Raw genomic sequence first — 23,841 nt, 5'->3', positions numbered from 1 at the left:
GCTCAAAATTAGCATCTCAATATTTTTATCGCAGCTCATATTAGACACAACATTCAAAACTAATTCCTGTCTTGAAAAGCGTAACTTGTATAGTTCTGGTTCTGAACCATCAGCAAACAAAATCAGGAGAAGTCAACCATTGGTGTAGCTCCAATTTTCAAGGTTTTCAGCATTATTAATAAAATCAGAGAAAATAAACAATCCAATGTTCTCACATGAAGATGGTTGACAACTAAAAAGTTTCTGTAACTTCCTCAAATTCTATGCATTTCGTTCCAAATTAGGATGGCTCACTATTTTCATTCAGAAAACTGAGACATTATTAATACATCTTCTCTGGTTTATTTGACTTTTCCTCCTGCTACCAGGCTTGCTACATCATGCACATGGTATACCACCTGATTGAATGTTCATACAGGATTGCCAAATATTTATGGGAAAATCAGCAAAAAGTCACCCAATTTATCTTGACCATTGCTTTATGTAACAAGTAGTCATCAAATAAGAAAGTAAGAAACACTAAAATTGTTCCCTAATTTTCTCTTAGCAATTTCCTGTCTATTTGATGGAAAATAAGTACAAATAATTGTGGTGGAATATTTTTAATTGCCCGATTGGGCTACAAAATCACACATTTGGCAACCTTGAGTTAACACGCTGTATGGCACGTGAGGCAGTTTGACAGTAGTTGTGTAACGGAACTCATTCTCTAGACTGATAGATGTTATTATTATGCTCCTTTAGTAAGCAGGCTATTCCAGAAATCACTTACAACCCCTACAATGATACAATTTTGTATGAAGTAGGAAAATAATATATTTCTGGAGAATCATGTCCAAATATGAAGACATGGTAGAAATGTTATCTTTTAGTGACTCACATAGCCTATTTGCTACATTCTACTGTAAATAAAAAGGCCTAGACATTGTTTTCTTTACAAGGGTGGAGGGTTGACATTCTTTGGAATAGCTGAATGTATTGATGCATTACGTAACATTATTATCTCAATCAACCATACACAAGGTCACTCTAAAGGAGGCCATAGGAGTATTTAAAGTAAACAATTACACACTTTGGTTGCATACATTTATTATTGATCAGTTATCAATAACACAAAAGCCAGGGGAGGGAATTCAATATGCAAGGCTGAGTGAGATTCTTTTGGTGTGAGAAAAATATAATATATTTTTAATAGGGGGTGCCAGAGCTTTGAATGAGATATGGACTTCTGGACCTAATTTATGGGGCATTCAGGGAGAAAATGTCTCAAACATCTCAAAAGTATGTCCGCACACATAAATGTTCCCGATATTTCAAAAATAGTGGGTTTTTGATGATGGTGTCCTCAAAATTTGAAAATAGGGTATATTATTCATTTGAGTGTCAGTGTACATAGGCTATACATGTACTGTTCGCTTATTTGTTTAACTCATCTAGGCCTATTAATAGGACAACCATGAGACAACAGAGTTCTCCTTAAACAAAAACAAAAAAATTAATCCAAATGAAGTGTGTCCTTGAAATGTTGAAAAAAGGGGTGCTTCAGTAAAAGTGTCCTGGAAATCAAAACAAGGGATATTTTTACAGCTAATTTGTGCAACTGCTGTAAATGTCCTTGAAAGTGTGCAAAATAGGTGAAATTCGTCTCAGCAAAATAGGGGGTTATTTTTTACTTTAGGAATGGTTTATATGTGTTACACCTTTGAATGGTAAGTGACAACACTGGGAAGTGACTGACCTTGAGATCTCTATGTGCTATGTTATTACTATGGATATATTCCACAGCTTCAAGGATACTCTTCATTATATGCCTGAGGAATAAAAATAACATTTTGTTATAAAGTTGAAAAGTTTGCTGCCATCTAATATGTTTTCTTGCAAATTCATTATGGTTGATGTTACTCATGATGTATGTGTAGTATCGGTGTACATGTCTGGGCTGAAAATAATAGTGTATATATATGTGTTACCGTAAAAATATTTTCACAAGATTAAGTTTCAATTTACATTGCACCAGCAGAATCCACCCCAAAAATATGTTTTCAAGCCACAAATGTACAATTTTGGACTTAAATCACAGTACAATTCAATGCAAGCATTGTAAGGTCCTCCAAAAAGGTTTGTCTCTCAAACCTGCACATACAGGGACAATGTATGTGAAAGCCATCCCCGAACATATCCTTATGTGCTCAAGTTTTGGCCTTTTTGACAGGCTTTTCTATTTTTTAGTTATTACAATTTAGCACAACACACACACACAACAACAACAAAACAATGGGCTAAAAACACAATTGAAAAAAAAGGAAAAAATCCTGTGCAGCACTTCACTTTTTTACTTACAAAAAAAACATAGCACATAGCCTTTTTGCAAAACGTTTTAGAGACAATCCTTTTTTAGCCTTATTTAACTCTTATTTTAGTTAATTTTAATGAATAACCATAGGTACCAATAATACACTTACCTAGTTTTTCTTTCTGAGAGGGTTACAACTTCTGTTAGATGATCAAAGAGTTCACCTCCAGTACACCTGTTGAACAATTATGTCAAACAACTTGATTTGACTTGTATGAATTCAATTTCACATGTAAGAAATAAATGTCTTGTTATTAACACTTTTGTTTTCAAAATCTAATAAGTTCATCTGTAAGAGTAATGGTTATAAACAGGTATCGTACACTACACTGTTACAATTCCAAATTCTGGTAAAGTTGATTTAGCACACATTTAGAAATGAGATATTAACCTTCTCAAAATTATTTGATGGATATTTTTAATTATTATTAATCATTCAGAGTTCAGACTTTCATAACCTACACTAATAAATTAGAATTTAAAATGAGAATGAATAATTACTGCTGCTATACTTACAATTCAAATACTAAAAAGAAATAGGTTGGTGTTTCTATAAAGTCATGGAGTTGAACTGCAAAAAGAAAATATTAATTGTCACCTGTGTTATTAAAAAAAATAGTACTTTTGATTTCTTTGTAGAATTACTGTTTGTGAGAGGATCACATATTTTTGAACATATGTCTTGATCAATACGCTGTTATTGCTGGTGACAGCGTCATTGTTCTGCTATTAATTATCATGAGGTCTGCCATATTTTTATATGGTATCATCGCTGTCCCCACATTCTTGTATTGCGCTGGTATAGAAGTTGCAAGGGCCTGATTTGAACCTGCACCTGCCCCTGGTAATTAATACTAGTATTTGTCCAATATTTCAATAGACATTTCAGTATATCATATTTGAGTCTGTTGAATGGACTGCAGATATATTAAGTTTTAGATAATAATTTCAGATTTGAAAAACAAAACAAAACATTTTTCTTTTCTTTTTAGATTTGGTAAATTACAGAGTTAAAATGATACCATCAACATACTTATTTAATGAAACCGTTCATCACCATAATGCGCATTTACTTACTAATATTAGGATGGCCCGGTGGAGTAGACAATTTCTTAATGATGGCAACCTCATTAAGATACTCTTCTCTGGTTGCTGCTTCATCATCAGTACTTAGTCCTGTTTCAAGATCAATAATCTTCACAGCAAACTTGATGCCGGTCTTACGGTTAGTGCACTTCCTAACAGTACTGCTGATGCCTCTGTGGACATTTGAATTTGAAAACCAAAAAACTGTTTGTATCATTGTTGATTGTGAGTGCAATGTTTATTCCAATAAAAGGTCATATTTCAATAAAGGCTATAATATGAAAGAAAGTTAGTAAATTGTTGCAATTCCATTACAGAAAAGATACAGACTCACCCACTTTTGCAACCTTATTCCCCCCAAATCAAATTTATTTTATCCATTCATCATGCAATAATATACAATGAATTACAATGAAAAAAGTAATGATAAAAATTATTTTATACGTGACATGATCTGGTCCATGGGGGGCAAAAGGCGGCAAATTTGAAACTGAGATAAAGGCAAAAATATGGAGTAAAAAACAATAAAATACATAAGAAAATAGATATCAAAAAACTTCATAACTTTAGCTCCAAGTATGCTAGACCTTTGGTGTTTTCAGTAAATGATAGCCTATCTTAGGTATAATGTAATAATTACAGTAACCTAATTTTCAAAAATGCTTCCTTTGGCCCCCATGGACCAGATTGTGTCACAATTATACAATATTATTATTATTATTATTTATTCTTTCTTTATTGAGGGTTATACTGCTTCAGTGACAAGCACTGCTTTTCAAGCAGGCCCTCATTGATACATAGCAACAAAATATATTACGATACACAATATTTACAAAGTATCATACAGTATTTACAATGTATTTACAATATATTACAAATAAGTATAATGGTATCATCAACTACAAGATAATTATAAATACCATGATTCAAAATACAGAAATACAATAATTATATTTATATACAAAAATCAAGCAAGTAAATGAATAAAATATAGATAAAGACAGGCCTAAATTTCTTTAATTTTTGACTGAAATTGGCCTAAAGTCATATTTTCCATCTGAGCTCTTACTGTCGGTGGCAAAGAATTCCATGCATAGGCTGCCCTGACATGAAAAGTACGTTGACCTGAGAAAGGCAATTATTTTTTTATGAAAAATGTTGGTCTGGAACCACCAGAATTCATCAGGTACAATGTAACTAACCAGCTGGACTGGTCATGTGAAAGATGTCTAGGTCATCTATATGGCCTGGTCTCATGCATGAGATTTATAGTTTTAAAGCAGAGTCCCCCTCTCTTGTCTAGTGATGGTTCCTCAATAGCTCCCAGATGGCTAAATTTTATTATGCCACTGTTCCTCCTGATCCAGAATAACAAATTTCGGTGTTTTATATAGCGCCTTTTCTGGATCTTAGAGGGATCAAAGCGCTGTAATTTTGCTGCCATGGTGGATCATCACAATCAGATCGCATCAACTAGGCTGGTTGCAGCCGAACTTGGCGCAAACCTATCCGCACTTAGATTGTAACATCCAACAATTATCTATGCAGCTCCCCAAATTCAGAATAACAACTTCCTTGTTTTAATTGAGTATCCAGTATACTTTATGGAGGTACACAGGGTCATCGATGAAGCAGTGAGATATTGCACACCCTTTGGCCTTATCTTGGGCATTAATAAGGTCGATGATGGAATTGCTCCTAATACATGTACAGTCCGACCTCGATTATCCGGCCCTCAATTATCCGGATACCTCTGTTATCCGGACGCATTTTGCAAGCTGAATAATATAGTGTTGATAGGTGTTTAATAAATTCCATCTTCATTGTCAAAACCGAGTAAGGTTACTTTGTAAGGACGTCAACTGCAATATGGTCATTTTCACGGTAAAGGGTGTAACTTTGGATTTTTAACATTTTGATCCGTAGTTTTCTAATAAAGCCACAGAATTCCATGATTTTTGGCCACATAAGTCATCTAGTTAGCAGCTACCTTGGGTAGCATAATCATCTTCGGGAGTTACTGCGTTCAGTTTTAGCAGGCTTAAATGTACCTAATATTGCCATTTTGAAAAACTGTAAAAACAGTAACATTTTTGTAAAACCCTGTGTTTTCTTCAGTTAGTTCATGGATAATTTTTCTTATCCTGAAAGTACGGTCATATGTTCAGTAAACACTGCCACATTAGATTTAATTGTGAACAGCCCTGTATTTTTGAGAACCGGACTTCGATATTTGTCGTTTCGAGGCTTCATTTTCCGTTAACAATTGTTAACAAACTTTGTGGGTATAGCTTTGGTTCATAATTCTTGGTTATTTCTTCACTTCTTCTTGATTCATAACAGTTGATATCTTAACTTGAAATGGGTAACAAAAATTAGTTGATTTGCAAGCTTTTAAAATTTTTATAAAATCTTGACTTCAAAGAGCCGATTTTCCGTTAACTTTTTTTTTTTTTTTTAAACAAAATGTTCAGCAAGCTTGGGCAAATATAAATAAAAGAGCTCATCCAATCTATTTATCAAAATGTAGCAAAGTAGATCCTCAAGTCACTTGTTTTTAAATCATGGAGATATATATCACCGTTTGAAAATGGGACCCAATACAAACTTTCCGTTAACAATTGAAGCCTCCGAAACAAATGAAGCCTCCGAAACAACAGTAAACTTAATTATCATCTATGCATATCTAAATTGGTATGTTCCATATTGATATCTGCATTGTAATTGTTGCATGATATGTGCAGAATGTCATAAATTTAAAAAAAATTGATATTATGGTTAATGCTTGAAAAATATACTGATATCCAAGAAAGCCCGTTTCGGAGGCTTCACATGCAAATAACACCATACTTAACAAATGGGTGAAAAAATTATCATGTTATAAATCTGCAATATCTGCCGCATAGAATCATTGATTCAATACACACAAGAAAATAACAGCTTAGATGATCCCAACAGTGTTGATATCAAAAAACTACTTCTGCCATGTTTAACCATTGTAAACATGAAGCCTCCGAAACAAAAAAAATGACTTGCTGTGATAATTTAATTTTTGTCACAACTGAAATTCAATACTTAGAAGCAAAGCATGAAAATTGGTAATTGTGATATTTTTTACCTATTTTTTCATGTCAACTTGTAGTAGTTAGCCAAATATTTTACTTTTATGATCACCTGTGTTGTTAACTGAAGCCTCCGAAACACAAATCGCTTGAATTGCCAATTCTAAAAAATAACTCCAATTTCTGTGAAACTTGGCTGGGAGGTTCCTTTCATCAAGTAGTATTTGTACATGAAGTTAGACATTTAAATTATTTTAGGAACCCAATTAAAACTTAAAAAATATGTTTAAGGTTGGGAAATTTCCATTGCAAATGACCCTTGATGTTAAAAATTTTCAAAATTGCAATTACAAACATAGCAAAACATGGTATAAAATTTAACTTATATCTGTTGACTTACTTTGGAATGGGATTTCACATGTATTCCAGCTTTCATGTCATAATTTTCTGAGCTTATGTAAAATACATTTTTTCTTAGATTTTAACCAAAATGTTATGGAAATGTCAAATTTTTATCAGAAATCAAAAGGTTTAAGCCTTGAAACACTATTTTACTGGAATTTAAGTTGCTTCTATGCATGATTACAGTCAACAGAAACATATTTAAGTGGTTTGAAATTTTGACCCTAAAAATCAAAAGTTACACCCTTTACCGTGAAAATGACCATATGCAATTGACCAAGTTTTAGCGATAAACCATGTTGTTAAAACCCCTGTAGGCCTATTATACTCTCCATCGTCACCCATGTTGACCTCCAAAATTCACCACAACATAAACAAATTTTGGAAATGATCCATTCATTACAGATTACCTCCCATTAATATTGACATCTTCAATTTGTTTACAATCGAGAGCCAAAGCCAGTGGGTAAATACACATTATTCACAGCATGGTATAGGTCGCTATGTGCACAATATTACAGCTGCTACCTTGCTGCATTTATCATGTTTATTTTGCAGCGTGACACGTGATCTGATCATTATTCGCAGCAAGGTAAAGGAAGAAATGTGCATGATGTTACGACCTCTACCTTGCTGCATTTATTTTGCAGTACTGATGATGATGGCCTGGGCAAATAAAAGATCTTTCAGCCGATTGATGAGGGGAACCTGTGTAGGATTAGGGTCAATTTATTTGTCAAATGCGGTGATGAGAAAGCTGGTCTTAAAAATAAATTCAGTAGTTGAAATCTAAAATATTGGAGTTTACAGAATGTAAAAGATCAAATTTAATATGACTCAAGCAATCGATTCATATCCATCCTATGGAATGGCTCGGCATGCTACGTGGGGCCGTGATATTTTCAGTGCTTTTTTAAGTACCGGTACCAAAGAATGACAATCTACACACAAATTATTGTTTAAAGAAATATGGTCGCATGTCATAAGTTGGGTACAATTTCCATTACATGGTCAAAAATGACAAAAAATGTATTTTTGGATATGTTGTATATATTGACAACATCTAATAATTAACACAATTTTTAACCTTATCACATGCTTAATTTTTGAGATAATGCTTAATTACCAATTAATTAATACACAGGTGTCTATGTAAATCTCAATTTTCAAATGCTTTTTCTCAAATCGGACCTCAATTACAAAAATGACTGTAAAATTTTTATTTTATGCAAGAATGTCATCAGATTTGGAGGATATGGTCTCAATACATTAATGCTTCAAATGAACTATTTAAAATAATTGTACGTATGTTAATTACATTGTGAAGGTCAATGACCTTTTTACGAGTAATTAGCGAGACGGTTATTCTATTATTAAGGAAATGAATATCAAGAAGAGAAATGTACATTAGCATGTTGCTAAAAATACTGAAATTCAACTAGGATTTCATTAAAAAATTTAAAAAATGGAACATTATAACCATTTAAGGTGGTACTACACCCTTGATGAATTTGTGACTATTTCTCTCATTCTCTCAAAAAATAATAACACATTGGTAACAAAAGTTATGTAAATTATAGGAATATTAGGAATCAAGTTACTACACTGGAATTTCAGTGACTCGAGACAAGCGGTATACTTTATTTATGATAAAAGAGGTACCACTAGAATGTACCTCATTTTTTAACTTATATAATGAACCCTTTGTCTTGAATCACTGAAATTTCAGTGAAGTATATTGGATTCCTTACCCCAATAATATACATAACTTTTGTTACCAGTGTGTACACAAAATGAAGTAATTTTGTAGTTACTTTTTGAGAAAAATGCAAAATTAGTCACAAAATTTATCAGGGGTGTAGTACCACCTTAAGTAGTCAGTAATTGTTTTAGTTGTACAAATTCAACATTCAAAGCTGTCAATACATCAAACCCTCACTAGATTTGAAAAAATAACCAGTAGTTATGACATGCTGACATGTGAAATTTCACATAGGCCCTATTGCACACTCCCGCATCCGCCTGCTCCACATCCGCCTGCTCCTCCACCCCTGGCATTTTTCATTTCAACTGATGTGATTTTTTTACTGAATAATGTATAATTATATGCTTCAGTAGATTGAAAGAGTATAAAATTGGCTTAAAATGAGGTATCAACCACTGCTGTAGGATATGGGGTTACGAAAAGCCAATCAAATTTGTATCACAATTTTCAGAAAAGTGTAATCCCTCCACCCTTTTTGCATACCCAACTTATGACATGCGACCATATATATTTTTCTTCTAGTAAGTTCAACAAAGCAATTAAACTCATAAACATGTTGTAATTCGCATAGTACCTCATACAATATTGACTGTTTTCGGACTTTTAAGCTTCCCTCGCATATCCGGATATTTCGCATATCCGGGCTGTAGCTGGTCCCGACGTGTCCGGATAACCAAGGTCGGACTGTATGTAAATTTATTGGGTACCGGTAGTTCTTGGTTTTATGATTTATTACTACATTATACATACAAATCTAAATTCAATGCATGCCTTTTTCTTAACTAATTTTACTGAACAAAATTTCCAGTCCCAAAAATACTTGCTATGAGACAGTAACAAATAATGCCCTGCGTGCTAGCCATAGACTTCAACGTAAAAAGCCCCAATTTTGAGAGATTTTCTCAAAATATCAACAGCTATCTTAAGCACCACTGAACCAATACTAGGCTTGTTTGTACTCATTATAAGGCATTTTTCATGTTGATTCCGAATAAGATCATTAAAATTTTCAATTCTGAAATTTTGGAATTAATAAAAAAAATTGAAACCTGTCATTTGCAGTTGACATAGAGCGAGTTAACTGTAAACAATTGAGTACTTACCGTCCAAGCATCTCCTGGGATAGATACTTAGTTGAGAATACATCTCCATACTGGGCAACCAAATCAATATCAGGCTCATCACTTCCAATCGTCATCTTGATAACAGTCACTTTATAATGTACAGTCAAATGAACATTAATATCTTAATTGTTCAAAAACAACTTTTCTTCTTTATCACCCAATGCCCAACTTAATGGGCATGGTGGTGAGAAAATTGCAAAATAATATACATGAGGTTCTTCATCACAGCTTTATGGAGGCTCATTCATTCTTCACTCTTTATTAGAGTGATTTTCCTGGTGGTTCACTGTTTTCTGTAGTTCAGTGTTTTTCAGTCACTTTTTTTTGTCAGTGTTTATCAAACTGCAATGTAAACTGGTAGGCTAGCTGGCTGGACGATACCAATTCATCAAGCCTGTCAAAAAACCAAAAGCAAAAAATAAAAACATAGATATAACATAAAAACAAATCACTATAAATCATGATCAAAATATTTTACAACATTTATACTAATTTGACCTATCACGATTCACGATAATAAAGCTCAACAATGCAGTGTGTGCACTGTGTAACTGTGGCCTACATTATGTTCATTGGAAAGGACATAAATATCATATCATTGGCAAGCTATTATATTATGAGGAAAATGACTCCTTTTTTGAGAAAATAAGTTATTTAAAATTGATAATCCGCAAAAACCAACTGCAAGCAGTGAGTTCGTTCGAACAAGACAGATTTGACCTAGAAAAACTGCAATGTCATGAAATGAAGTGTGCCAGAGCTTGAAATGAGTGTCAACTTCTAATGTAGGCCTAATACAATTCTCTTCAAATGGAGTTAAACTTGTTTTTGCAATAGTTTAGCCCTTTAAACAAATTATGGCATCATGCATGATTGATTCTCAATGAAAGAGGTCATGGGATGTGTGGCTTAAAAAAGCACTGAATACAAAATCGGGATTGCCACACATGTGCTGTACTAGGTAACAGTTAACATCATTTCTGCATGTATACTCAGGGCCGTGACACTTGTATTCAAACCCTGTATAAAAAGTGAAGTCACTTTACGGCAGTTTAATTGACATATCGGCAGTTTGAGTGACAGTTGCTAGGCTTTTTCAGTACACCTAGTAACGCCCTGGTAACGCTCAGGCACATTAGCCTAAAATTTACAAGACGTTAAGCACAACAACGCTAGCGTATTTATGCCATAGTGGAGCAGACTTATCCCATATTCAATTGACAAGTTCGTATTTGATTGACAGTTGCTGGGCATTTTCAGTACACCAAATTTTTCCAAGATGGCGCCCATCGACTGCCAATTATTCGGACCCTTTCCGCAAAAATACAGCTTATTTAGCCAGTCTCGTCATGGGGTCCTCGGTTATAATATTTTCCTAGCATATTGAGCTAACTCCTCAGCTATTTGGTTTTTCACGATATGATAGTAATAGAAAGATTCACCAAATGTTCGCCGCTTTTTAGCCATTTAATTTTTTTGGAAACGATGACGTAAACATTCCATCATCTCTTCCACAGGTAATACACTCCTACACAGCCAGGTGCCATCACATGCATGAAGGCGCATAGGCTGAATGACTGACTTCATTTGCGCAAACGAGTGGCTTATCTTATAGTATATTAGTACTCGAGAATCCTTGGTATACTGTGAGGGCAATCCTACATACATGTAGGCTTGTGATTAGGCCCAAAAATAATTGTTGTGTTGCCCTCAAGCGACCGACCATAAATCCTGAAAAATCAGGGTCAATTTTTTTTTACAGATGTTCAAAAAATCAATGTTTTTCACTTCATATTACCGTATTCGTCCGAGTATAGTCCCACGTTCGAGTATAGTCCCACCCCCAATTTTCGAAAAATTCCAGAAATTGTAAAAAAAAAAAATGTCAAGATATTTTGTATTTTTAATATGAAAATTGATACTTTGTTTTCATGTCATACTCTATTAATGATATCAAAATGCCTTCAAATTCAATGCATTTTGAAATCATTAATAGAATATGACATGAATACAAATTATCAATTTTCATATTTAAAATACAAAATATCTTGAAATTTTTTTTAAATTTTTTTTTTTTTTTTTGAAATTGAGTATAATCCCACCCCCAATTGTGAAAAAATGTTCACCTAAAAAGCGGGTGGGACTATACTGGACCAATACTGTAATATTTTATTGATTTGAAAGACTAGTGTTAAAATGATTATCTATTATCCAGTAGTCAAAATTGACAAATGCCTCTAATGGAAGAAGCATTATTTAATATTTAGTGGGAATTAAAAAAAACTAAAGAGGTTAAAAAAGAAAAAAAAAAGATAATCGACAGACCGACCGAACTTTTCTATTTTAGACAAATAATTCTTTATTGACTGTTATCATACCGACATTTTTTTCGGAATACCGCTCTTCACTAATTTAGACAATAAGTAGTCCTGAAACACATAGCATAAGATCGTAATGGTCCCAGTAAGTTTATCCGCACAGCATGCTATGACTATGGACTGGAGCCAGGGTTCGATTTAGAGGGGTTTTACATGCACAGATGCATGTAACTTTGGCTCTGTGCATGTAGAATGTTGCCTGTGCATGCAAAATTTTTTGTTCGGGGTCCATTGCATTGAATTTGATGAGTGGACTGTACTGGCCAATTGTGAAATGTACACAATAAATTCTCACCGTAGCACGATAGACACCCAATATGCATGTATGATAAAGGACGTGACGGTGGGATGTTTCACATTATTTTACAAACAGTCATTAAAAATTATTGCACAGCACCCCATGCAGAATTTTTTATTAAATCTAATTCTAAGCTTACCTTACTTACGTGACAAGCTTGATCAAGCTTTATTTTTATACTTTAAATATAATTACTAAGTCATAGGTTTGATGAATCTTTTCGCTACATTACAATACGTACCTCCCTTGCCAGATCTTACAAATAATCTGTAAAAACGATTACAAAGTCATGCAAATGATAGAACAAAATGTCATGAATGTCAATCCTGGAAGTCCTCCGTGAGGTCAACAAAACACCGAAAAGGTCAATTCACCCACTTTTGGTCACCACTCTTTTTTGATTGGTTATGATACTTTTAATATTGTAAATAAATTAAGGTTTATTTTCAATTTAAAAAATATTTTCAATATATTAAGATATATTCGATGAATATTACCTATGAAAATCATGTAAGTATCAATATTTATATAAAACAATTTAACCACAAAAAAAAGATAGCATGAACAAGATTGTATGACCTCGCTAAAGCTAAGCTTATATTATTCCATCGCTGAGCGAGAAGCGATAGGTATTCGACCAATTATGTGCGCGCGTTTCCCAATACAACGAAATTTGCTCTACATCATTGGCTAAAAGCCAATCACTATCGCTCAGCGATACAGTATAAATTCAGATTAAAAGGTCAAGATTGAACCTGCTGCTGCTGCTTCCGGATCGAAATTGATTCTGATTCTGATTCTGATTCTGATTCTATAAAATAAAATCCTTGAAATTTTGAGACTTACAGGAAGTGAAAATCTTAGAGATCTGACCCTTGAGGTGTACTTTATTTCATTGTTAACTGTGTCGTGATTCTAGTGTGATTGAGCTGAGATAATCAATACAAAATGGCAGGCGCAGGTAAGCTTAAATTATGAAATTAAAATAAATTAAAAAATAAAGAAATATAGACCTTTTTCCAAGACGTCACCAATCAATCGATATTGGGTCCAGCGTTCGAGTCATCCACACCCAAACGCAAATACCCTGCCGGGTAGTGCCGGCGCGCATGATCAACTTTGCATCCTGCGCGATGTACGGGTACGCGGGTAGGCTAGGCACCGGAGTTTCGCGCGATTTAAAACGGCAAAACGCGCGGCCGGTTTTTAATAAAGCGCGAAAATTCAAGTCAAAAAGCGCGAAAATGCGTTTTCCACTTCCAGTATTTAAATTCACGATTATGACGATACACACGTACCCCGGGTCTACACCTCATCAAACATGTCAAATGTTGATTGTTAAAAAAAAATAAAAGTGCATTTTCGCCGTGATATTCCATCTCCATGATAATTTTTCTCATTTCTGTGTCAGCTTTGGTCCGCAACGTGGTCAAAAACAGGTGCAAAAACATGAGCAAAGTCTGTCAATCTTGAGCAATTTTCGTTCGTACTTCACTTCCGCATTTCTTTTTTTAAATTAACGTGTTGTTGATGCTATAAAAACTAAAACACACGCTACCACAAATAATACAAAAAAGGGGTTATCATTTGGATTTTGTCTTTAAAATTGCTTTTATTCATCGTAACAATAATACTACCGGTAATAAAGGAAACCTAGATTATTTATGAGAAAATAAACTTAAAATATTAAAAATTGAATATTGTCAGGTTGTGATAAATAATTAAATAAACATTAACAGCACGTTAGCGGCACATGCTTGGTTGTAAACAAATCAATCGGGACTTCCCCACCAAGCCACCATCAGGCCAGCGATCGTTCGGAAAGCATGCAAAAAGTGCACGATTTCCTGACGTTGCATTTACAAATATTGCAGAATTTACTTCAATTCTCAGCAGGTGGGTCAAAATTTTGGGGCTTTTATTATCTGGACGCAATGACGCACACTAACAGGAAGCATGTTTTGTTGTAAAAAAGTTATTATTGGTGAATTTACATTGAAAAGTAGTGTGTTTGGCAAAATTCTCAAAATTCACGATGGACCACCAAAATCGCGATGGACCCCCAAAATCGTGATTTTTTGCGCTTTTTGCGCGATCGCGCGAAACTCCGGTGCCTAGGGTAGGCCTTTTATGATCGACACATCATGAATTATGAAGTCAACACTTTGTCAGGGAAAAAAATACAACAATCGACACTTGTCCAAACTCGTAATGAGATTTTAAAATGCTGAAAAAAGTCAATAGATAGCTTAAAATCACGCCGAAACTCATTACGATTGGTTCCCAGTGCTCAAGTGTTGCAATAGCATGTAGGTATGAGAGGGAAACGTCAGTTAACACATTTGCTAGTCAGCCAAAATGGCCTAAACCGGCAATACAAATTTACATTGAAATTTAAAAGAACCGCTTGCTCAAGGAAACCTACATGTACATAAATATGTTGTCTATACTTTTATTACTTCACTTGACCCAAATATATGATTTTTTTTGGTGATGAGAGACTCGCACATGGAATTTCAGAGGCATTTTGATAGCAGTTCCATTAAAAAAAGCTGCTATCGTCATGAGACTAAGATCTAAGAAACACCCCCGAAATGCTTTTTTGGGGAATTTTGCTAGCTGAATATTTTTGATGAAAGTCAATCTTTGACTACAGTAGATGTAACGAAAAGTGCGATGACAAAAAGGTTTTCAGTGTTGGCTTTCTTTACTCAAGGGCTTTAATTTGATATATAAAATGATGCAGTTTGATGGCAAATTTGAATTCACCTGGCATACCTATAGCATGAATATTGTCTGTCACTGTGCCCAATTGAAGTGGAAATAGAACTTTGTCCACATGTAAAAGGTAGAGTTTCACCAATTTTTGTAGGAGAGTCTTTGTCCGCTGAGTGCTGACACAATTTTTTTTCACCATGGGATGTAACTCCAAGTGGTCAGAACCAGAGTGAAACCTTAAATTTCCAAAACGTTAAATTTCAGGCTCCTTGTGGAGACGACTTAACTCCTTATTGGTGTATAATAATGTAGCAACCCTGAAAAGGCAGACTTTGCCTTTAACTGTTTGTACCAGGCACATCCTCACAGAAAGAAAAAATAGGAAAGGTAAGCAAAAGTGTATGATACCAAGTGTCATATTCACTGAATGGATCTTGACCAAAGAAACAACATGTATTAATTATACAATATATACCCAAAGACCACCAAATTATTTTATTGCACCATACGTAATGCTATTCCAGTATGGTAAATTCACCAATTGACTTGAGATAACCTGAAAAAAGTACAGACTCCCTTTTCACTGCACATGTCGTGTCAACAGATCAAAACTCTGAATTTTAATTTAAAAATCACAAGAAACCCATTAGGGCATTTTAACTGTTATGATGTTTTTCTATCCTTCATTACTTTTGCATTGCATTTCTTTTTTCATTGTTATACAGGAATTTCTGAGCAACAATTGCAAAGATACAAGGAGAAGTTTGAAGCTGATTCAAAGAATAAGCTTGCCCAGAATGTGGTATGCAAATATGATCTGTTGGAAGTATGTGTAGACAGATCAGTACTCCATGATACTCACCAGGCCTTTACACACAGGGTAAGTGGCAGTGTTGCCAAAACTTTTCAGCACAAAGCATTGACTCGCCAGGCCGCGGTAAAAGATTCTCAAGTAGCCCAATTTTTAAGCTTCCAAAAAAAGTGCCCAATACCGGATATTTGGGTGGATTTACCCAATTTAGAACGCAATCACCCAATTGGGCGGAAAAGCACTTGACTTTAAAACTTCCGGTACTTACTGGGAAGTTACTGACCGATCAATAAATGGTCACAAAACCCATTGTAATTGCAATTTGGAGACTCAAAACCTTTATAAATCGGCTAAATAGAAAGGAAAATACATCAAATTACTGCCGCGCCCTGACGCTGGCAAAAGTAGCCCAATTTTAGGCAAGTAGCGGCATGCTTTTTTGAGTAGCAGCAAGTGATCGCCAAGTAGCCCAATTGTGCGCCTAAGGCGCGGTGTTGGCATCACTGGGTAAGTGGATGTATAGAGCAGTTACACGGAAGGTCATTAGTTCAAATTGTCCTCCAGAAGACATGCAAATCCATGGAGTACAATTATACCAATCACCTGTTAAAGTGGTATTGATTTTTTTGTACTCTGTGCATTTGCATGTCTTCTGGAAGACGATTGAACTAATGATCTTTCGTGCAATATACCTATAGTTCCTATATTTAATTCTTGTATACGACATGCACATTTGAAAGCAATGTGTGCGTCCCACAAAGGTATGATATTGCAAACTATGCACAATTTAAACAAATCAAACCAATCATGTTACACAACGTTGTTAATAGTAACCGGTCGCTAAGGTTGGAGCTTTTGCAAAGTACGCACATGCATTGATGCATTGCCAGGCACAAATAAGAATTAAATATACCAACAATAATAACATGATCTGTGACCTGTCACAAAGACACAAAATGAGCATAAATTTGACAAAATAACTTTCTAAGATATTCCAGATTTGAAATCCTTATTTTATACCATTTAGAATCATACCAAACATGATATGTTAGAATGGCTCATGGTCTTCAAAAATCAATATTTCCACCAGAATATCTTGTTTTCTATGGAATTTGTCATGTTTAATCGACTGTTAATGTTATGTTCTATAGTGCCCTGTTGACTTAATGCTCATTTTGTGGGAGCAGGTCACATAACATTGACGGCAGATTCCAGAAAATATGTTCTTAGATATTTCATATAATTCTGCAGTGAAAAAGAATGTCTTCATTGGTAGATCACTAGGGCAGTTACCTTTGCAGCCTAATTTTACCCTAGTAATTTTACCCTTCTCATGTTTTGTGTAGGTACCTGAAGTAAAACCAATGACCAACCAGCGCAGCTCTGGTCGTTGCTGGATCTTCTCCTGCCTCAATACAATGCGTATTCCATACATGAAGACAATTAACCTGGAAGACTTTGAATTCAGCCAGACTCATCTCTTCTTCTGGGACAAGGTAAACATAAGAGTGCTGTGTTTATTTTGGTGGTGTTGCTTATACTGTTGTTGCCAACATTTTATGTTACTACCATCATACATGGTGTAGTGCTTTTGAAGTAGAGAGTAAATATTATTTAAACATTGCCATGAAGATGGCATATTAATATAATTGGGATGAAGTTCAGGCAAGAACTTCAAGATATAACTATTTTGGATACTGTGTTATTATCGGCCTTTTTGGCATTTAATTTCATAACCGCAATTGAAAAATAGGCTTTTAATGTGTAGCTTTTATAAATGGTGTGAATTGCAATTAATACTGCTAAAATAACATGCTGTACAACTACACTACAATATTTAAGAAAATGTTTTGAATTAACTAATCAGTGAATAGATTTGTCACCATCCTTGCACATTTATCTGGATGGATATTGTTGTCATGTCATTTAGAAAGTTTTTCAATTATGTACATAATACCTTTTTTACTCTCCATTCCTTTCATGTAACAGGTTGAAAGAGTCAATTTCTTCTTGAATTCACTGGTGGATGTATTCCGTAAGGGAGAAGCAGTTGATGGACGTCTGGTTAGCTTCCTACTTATGGATCCAATCAATGATGGTGGTCAGTGGGATATGTTGGTTAACCTTATCAACAAATATGGTGTGATGCCCAAGAAATGTTTCCCAGATTCTCACTCAGCAGGGGCCACTAGACGCATGTGTACCATCCTTAAGTGCAAGGTATTATAAAGTTTTTTTTTTTTAAATTTCCGTGGTCCGTGTACGCGCTGGTGAATTGCGATATCGTAGAAGTGACAAGGTTAGCCTACTACGCGCCCGCGCCGAAGACCAATGGGTCAGCCGGCTTGTTGTCAAGTGCATTGATCAGCCAATCAGCGTGATTGTTTATTGCTTTTGTGTTTACGCTCGTGTACGCGCTACGCACAGGCACGACCACGGAAGTTTTAAAAAAACAACTTTAGATGTCAATAGACAGAGAAATGCAGCCACATGTATGCAAATACTATAAAGCTATTTTTTTTTTATTTACAAACACTTGTGCAGAAACCATTTGAATGCATAATTAGAAGCAATAGCAATGTTTTTAACCCTAACTGTCTAAGGGATTTTTGGCGACGGGAAGGGAAAGAAGAAAGGAATTAAGAGAGAAAACAAAGAAAGAAGTTGTTGGCCCATGGTGGGATTTGAACTTTGCTGGCCAGCGAAACCGTGCCAATATATCACTTAGGGCGATTGTGTTATCACACCATGTGGGATGCACACACGAACAGCGCATATATCAAGTAGTATTTTGTAGTACCTGGTCCTGTTAGGGTTAAGGTAATAATTTCATGTGACTAAACTTATCATGTAAATACCATTAAGTATTCGCTGCCCTCCAGGCAAACTAGCATTATTATTCAACTAAACATTAAGTTCAATCATAGCTTGTCTTTGTGTCAGATCTGTAATATGTGTCATTTTGATTGGCACATTGTATTTATCAACTTTGAATTACATACATTAAGATTACCAGATGTATTTTAACTCTAACTTTTTTGGAAGTTGCTCTGGTGTGGTCACTTATAGTTGATACAAATTCAATAATACATGGGTGATCAACCTTTTTAGGGTAGGAGGGCTATATATTGAATTTCAGGCAGTTTGATGTTGAAAGTGATGCCAAATTTTGAGATGTGCTAAGTTTGCTATTATATATTTAAAAATCTCCTGAGTAGAGTATGTCAAAATGTGACCAGATCATCATACTGATTTTCTTCCTCAGATTCGTGAATATGCATTTCAACTGAAGAAACTAGTGGATAGTAAAACAAGCGATGAAGACATTCAGAAAGCATTAGCAGACATGATGGAAGAGGTAGGGGTTGCTATTCCACTTGAAATTCATAGACCTCATATGGGTGACTCCATTTGAAATCTACACCCCCTGTGTGAGAGATTAATGTCATGTCTTCCATAGGGGGTGTATGGATGTCAACTGGAATAGCACAAAGACATTCATGTGACATTCAACTGGTTAACATTTGTAAATTGTTTGGAATCTCTAGCAATATGCATTTTTTGTGTGTAGAAACTTCATATGAGCACTTGATGAGAAATGAGACAGGAAGGTCAAAATGTAACTTAAGATGTAACACATGATATGACCCATGACACCAGTATTACTTCTTTTCGATATCATTTCAGATTTATAGAATATGTGCCATCTGTTTAGGAGTACCACCAACCACCTTTACTTGGGAGTACCATGATAAAACCAAACAATTCCACAAGCTAGGACCCATCACACCAAAGCAATTCTATGATGAACATGTGAAACCAGTCTTCAATGTAGATGATAAGGTTTGTATTCACTTCACAACATTGACAAGATATCTGTGTTGTTCAGTCACAAGAGCAAGTTTCTATTTATGATCTGGATACCAGATTTCAGGTTGTGATGGGAATGGAGGTATTGATGACTTATTCAGTAGAAACTTGGGATCAAGAATGTTACATGTTGATATTGATTAACATTGCCATTAACCATCAACCACTTTTTGACTTAGTTCTACCCACCTATACTATGATCAGCTCATAATTGGCAAGAATTATTTGGTTATTTGTAACTGCACAAGTCAATATATTCCCAACTAACGCTCGCGTAAATTCACAAAAGCGGTGTCAGTCACGCAATACGCAAAGCGCTGTTCGGGTAGGTGCTGCGCTCAAATGTGTGTACAATTCTATAGCAATCCGCAATGTAATGAGTCCCGCCTATTATGAGCTGATCGAGTATGTATAAAATGCAGTACCTGATATGCCAAACTGATTGGTTAACAACCATCAGCTACTGTGTTTGACTAAATGGGAACAGACTGCTTAAAAAAACACAATTTATGAATATCTGTCTCCCAAAGAAACAAAATATCTGCTATGTTATTTACTTGTTTGTATTATATTTGTGCTGTGGAAATGGACTGATTAAAAAGCTGCCTCAAATGTGTTTGGTTTACTTCTAGTTTACTCACAAAAATGAGTTGAGTCGGTGCCACAGAAATAAAATAATAATAAGAACCAGGATTCCTTATACCGCCACGTACAAAGGCGTCGTCAACTAAAATGGGAAAATTGGGAGGTATTCAGGTCCTTACCGACTGTGCGGAAATGAGTGTAAGCATTTCTGCATCTCATCTGAAACTTAATGTATCTCCTGTAGATCGCACCAAGTACATCTCTCGATTACACCTAGTATGCAATGTTGTGCTCTCAAACAATGATTGCCTTGAACACATTCTGAGTGAAACCAAATACCCCAATTTTTGCTCCATGTGTGTATCAAGATGACGGTCAAGTCCAGTTTCTTTTTTGGTTTAACTCTGTGATTGGTGCTGAAACTCAACCTGGCTTTGACAAAATGTTTGATTTCTTTTACTGTGACAATTAAGTAATTGTTAGCATTTGCTGATCTTGTTTGTTTGTTTGCACACAGATTTGCCTTGTGAATGACCCCAGACCTAGCAATACTTACAACAAAGTCTACACTGTAGAATTCCTTGGTAACATGGTAGGAGGCAGGCAGACACTGTACAATAACCAACCTATAAGTGTACTCAAGAAACTAGCAGCAGAAAGCATTAAAAGTGGAGAAGCTGTATGGTTTGGCTGTGATGTAGGCAAGCACAACAGTGGTAAAACTGGCATTATGGACCTTACTATGTAAGTTGAAAAAAATACCAAAGATGGGTTTTGGTAATAGGTAGAAAATGTAAATTTGCAACAAGTTGTATAACGAACCAGGTGTAAAGTTGAAATTTTTAAATATTTAGATTTTGAATTGGTTACAATGTACACAAAATAAGCTTTAAATGATGTTTTACATTTGATAATTGCTTGGTAAATAATCAATAATCCTTGGAATGTCTTTGTTTTGTATTCAATTTTGTTGAATTTATTGAGCCACATCTCTAAATAGGCCCTGGCGACTTTACACCTAGTTTGTAGTGGATGGTCACATATGTCAATCATAGGTTTAAGGAAGTTTGCAGGCTTAAAATAATTGTAGGTTCATACACTGTTCATTTAAAGCAATACAGAATTCATACACAAGGTGAATTGCGATTTAGGGTTGAAACCCTGACGGCATCACCATGTCAAGCACATAGGCAAGTCTAGTCCCCAGTCCCCCGACCCCCTTCCGATGTGTTGCTAGAAAAGTGTGAGAAACAAAAATGCACATATTGTGCATACGTTTGCAGGAAAAACCTTGTTTTGGTAGCATGATGGTGGATCCGTGCAAAGGGCGAATAGTGGCCTTTAGCCAGTGAGATAAAACTCGTATGTTATCATGTCCAGGAGCATACCTCTAGCACAATATTCACATGCAATTTGTATTTTATTTTCAGAGTGAATTACGACTTAGTATTTGGATTTTCTACTCTGGGTTTAGACAAAGCCAATAGGTTAATCTATGGTGAATCACTGATGACACATGCCATGGTGTTAACAGGTGTATCTGTGGATGAGGCAGAACAAGTAGAAGCAGCAGAAGGCAGCGATATGAAGACCACCAAATGGAGAGTAGAGAATTCATGGGGTGAAGACAGAGGAGAGAAAGGTAGGCCTGCTCAGATAAGAATGCCAAGTTTTAGAAATAAATCTAATACTGGAACTAACTCTTTGTAACTTTGCTATGTTGTGCCTGGAACCACTAGACTGGCCCACTAGACTGGTCACGTGATAGACTGCTATGTATCATCTTGATGCCTGGTCCCATGCATGAGATAAGTTTAAGTCCCTCTCTCTTCTTTAGTGATGGTTGCTCAATACGCTCCCAGATGGCTACCTTTATGCCTCGCTATATAGTAGAGGCATAAAAGAAGCTGGGATGCTAGCAAATCAAAGCAAATTTTACTCAGTACAATGATACAGTTAAATGTTGATATTTTATTCTCTCATTTTCACAGGTTATTTTATGATGACAGATGATTGGTTCTCAGAGTTTGTTTATGAAGTAGTTATCGACAAGAAATATGTGCCTCAGGAGGTGCAGGATGTCATGAAACAAGCACCTGTTGTACTACCAGCATGGGACCCTATGGGTGCATTGGCCATGAGTAAGCTTTAATTGGTACATTTCAAAGTACACCTACTGGGACTGCTATGCTTCCCTGTTGGGCTATTCCAGTTGAAATCCATACAACCCTGTTAAAAGACATGACCTTAATTGCCCACAAAGGGGGTGTAGATTTCAAATGGAGCTACACCTTCAGGTAACCCCTTTTTAAATTTCTCACTCCCTGTGTGGTAGAATAAGGTCATGTCTTCCATTGGGTGTGAATGGATTTCAACGGGAATAACTCATTATATATCAGTTTTGTTAGTATGGTAATGTGGAAAAAATGCAAATGAACTGTGTAATGGAATCAAATGTAAGGGTGATGGAAAACAAATATTAACTGTCTATGCATGTGATGGTCAAAATTAGTCCTATATACCAGTATTAAATCAATCAAATGAATCCACATTTTTAGGGCTAGCCTGCTGGCTAAGAAAGCCTGACCACTAGCCCATCTTCGAGAAATCGGATCATGGTGACTTGAGGAAATACCAGAGATGCCACTTTTCCTGATTTATTAGGAATTCCTGATTTTTGCCATTTTTAGACACAAATTCAGGATTTCTTTTTGGCAATGAATGAGTGGCTACGCTTTGCAACTTCCTGATTTTTCTCAACAAGCAAGTGGCATCTCTGATATACAAAATTGACAATAGTTCCTTACACTTATGGTAGCCATAATAGACCATTAGAAGACTTTTCTACCGTTTCTTTTACTTTGGGAAGAAACCTTGCTATGGCTGATACAAATATGGCTGATTTATACATCCACCTTATTAGTAATAATGACAATATTGCTATCCTTAGAACTACCTCTTCAATCTTTATAGAACCACCTGATATGTAGGTTTTATGTGGACATATAGTGAGTAGCAGGGTATTGGACACACTTTTTATATTCTGTCCTGATGACATTTAAATTAAAACTTAAACGTTTGATTTGATTCAAGTGTGAGAAAGTGTAATATGACATATTTTCATCAAATATGTGACTCCTCGCCACAACTGAGCCCGGATGTCGCCAGTGCCACTATTGAGATATGCTCCATCGAACTTAACAATAAACAATAGGAAAGAAAGGATTTATTGACTGTTTTATTGATTTTTCACTACTTAAATGTAAAGTTCTATAGACATGATATACATCATTTTAAAGCTAATTTCAAGCAGAATATTTTGGTTGAATATCTCAAAAATGATGATTGGCGACATCCGGGCTCAGTTGTGGCGAGGAGTCACATATATC

The 23,841-nt window shown here is 35.3% G+C and overlaps 2 protein-coding genes across 2 annotated transcripts in view; one reads left to right on the top strand and one right to left on the bottom strand.

The window, feature by feature from the left end:
- The window catches only part of LOC140150758 (phosphorylase b kinase gamma catalytic chain, skeletal muscle/heart isoform-like), a 40,747-nt gene extending 27,941 nt beyond the window's left edge, over positions 1–12,806 (bottom strand). The window contains 6 exon segments of the mRNA XM_072172863.1: positions 1,739–1,811; positions 2,463–2,528; positions 2,870–2,924; positions 3,431–3,612; positions 9,772–10,186; positions 12,710–12,806. Coding sequence (XP_072028964.1) covers positions 1,739–1,811; positions 2,463–2,528; positions 2,870–2,924; positions 3,431–3,612; positions 9,772–9,866 — 471 coding nt within the window. The 5' untranslated portion in view covers positions 9,867–10,186; positions 12,710–12,806.
- Positions 12,807–13,223: 417 nt separating this feature from the next.
- Positions 13,224–23,456, top strand: LOC140150749 (bleomycin hydrolase-like). Its single transcript, XM_072172852.1, has 9 exons — positions 13,224–13,429; positions 15,912–16,066; positions 17,344–17,493; positions 17,987–18,217; positions 19,263–19,355; positions 19,685–19,840; positions 20,970–21,196; positions 21,883–22,094; positions 22,444–23,456. Exons 1-9 carry the CDS (start codon positions 13,417–13,419, stop codon positions 22,602–22,604), a joined length of 1,398 nt encoding a protein of 465 aa, XP_072028953.1. The 5' UTR covers positions 13,224–13,416; the 3' UTR covers positions 22,605–23,456.
- The last annotated feature ends 385 nt before the right edge of the window (positions 23,457–23,841 follow it).

Source organism: Amphiura filiformis, chromosome 1 (assembly GCF_039555335.1).
Source record: "Amphiura filiformis chromosome 1, Afil_fr2py, whole genome shotgun sequence".
Lineage (NCBI taxonomy): Eukaryota > Metazoa > Echinodermata > Ophiuroidea > Amphilepidida > Amphiuridae > Amphiura > Amphiura filiformis.
This window is presented reverse-complemented; position numbering and strand designations above follow the sequence as displayed.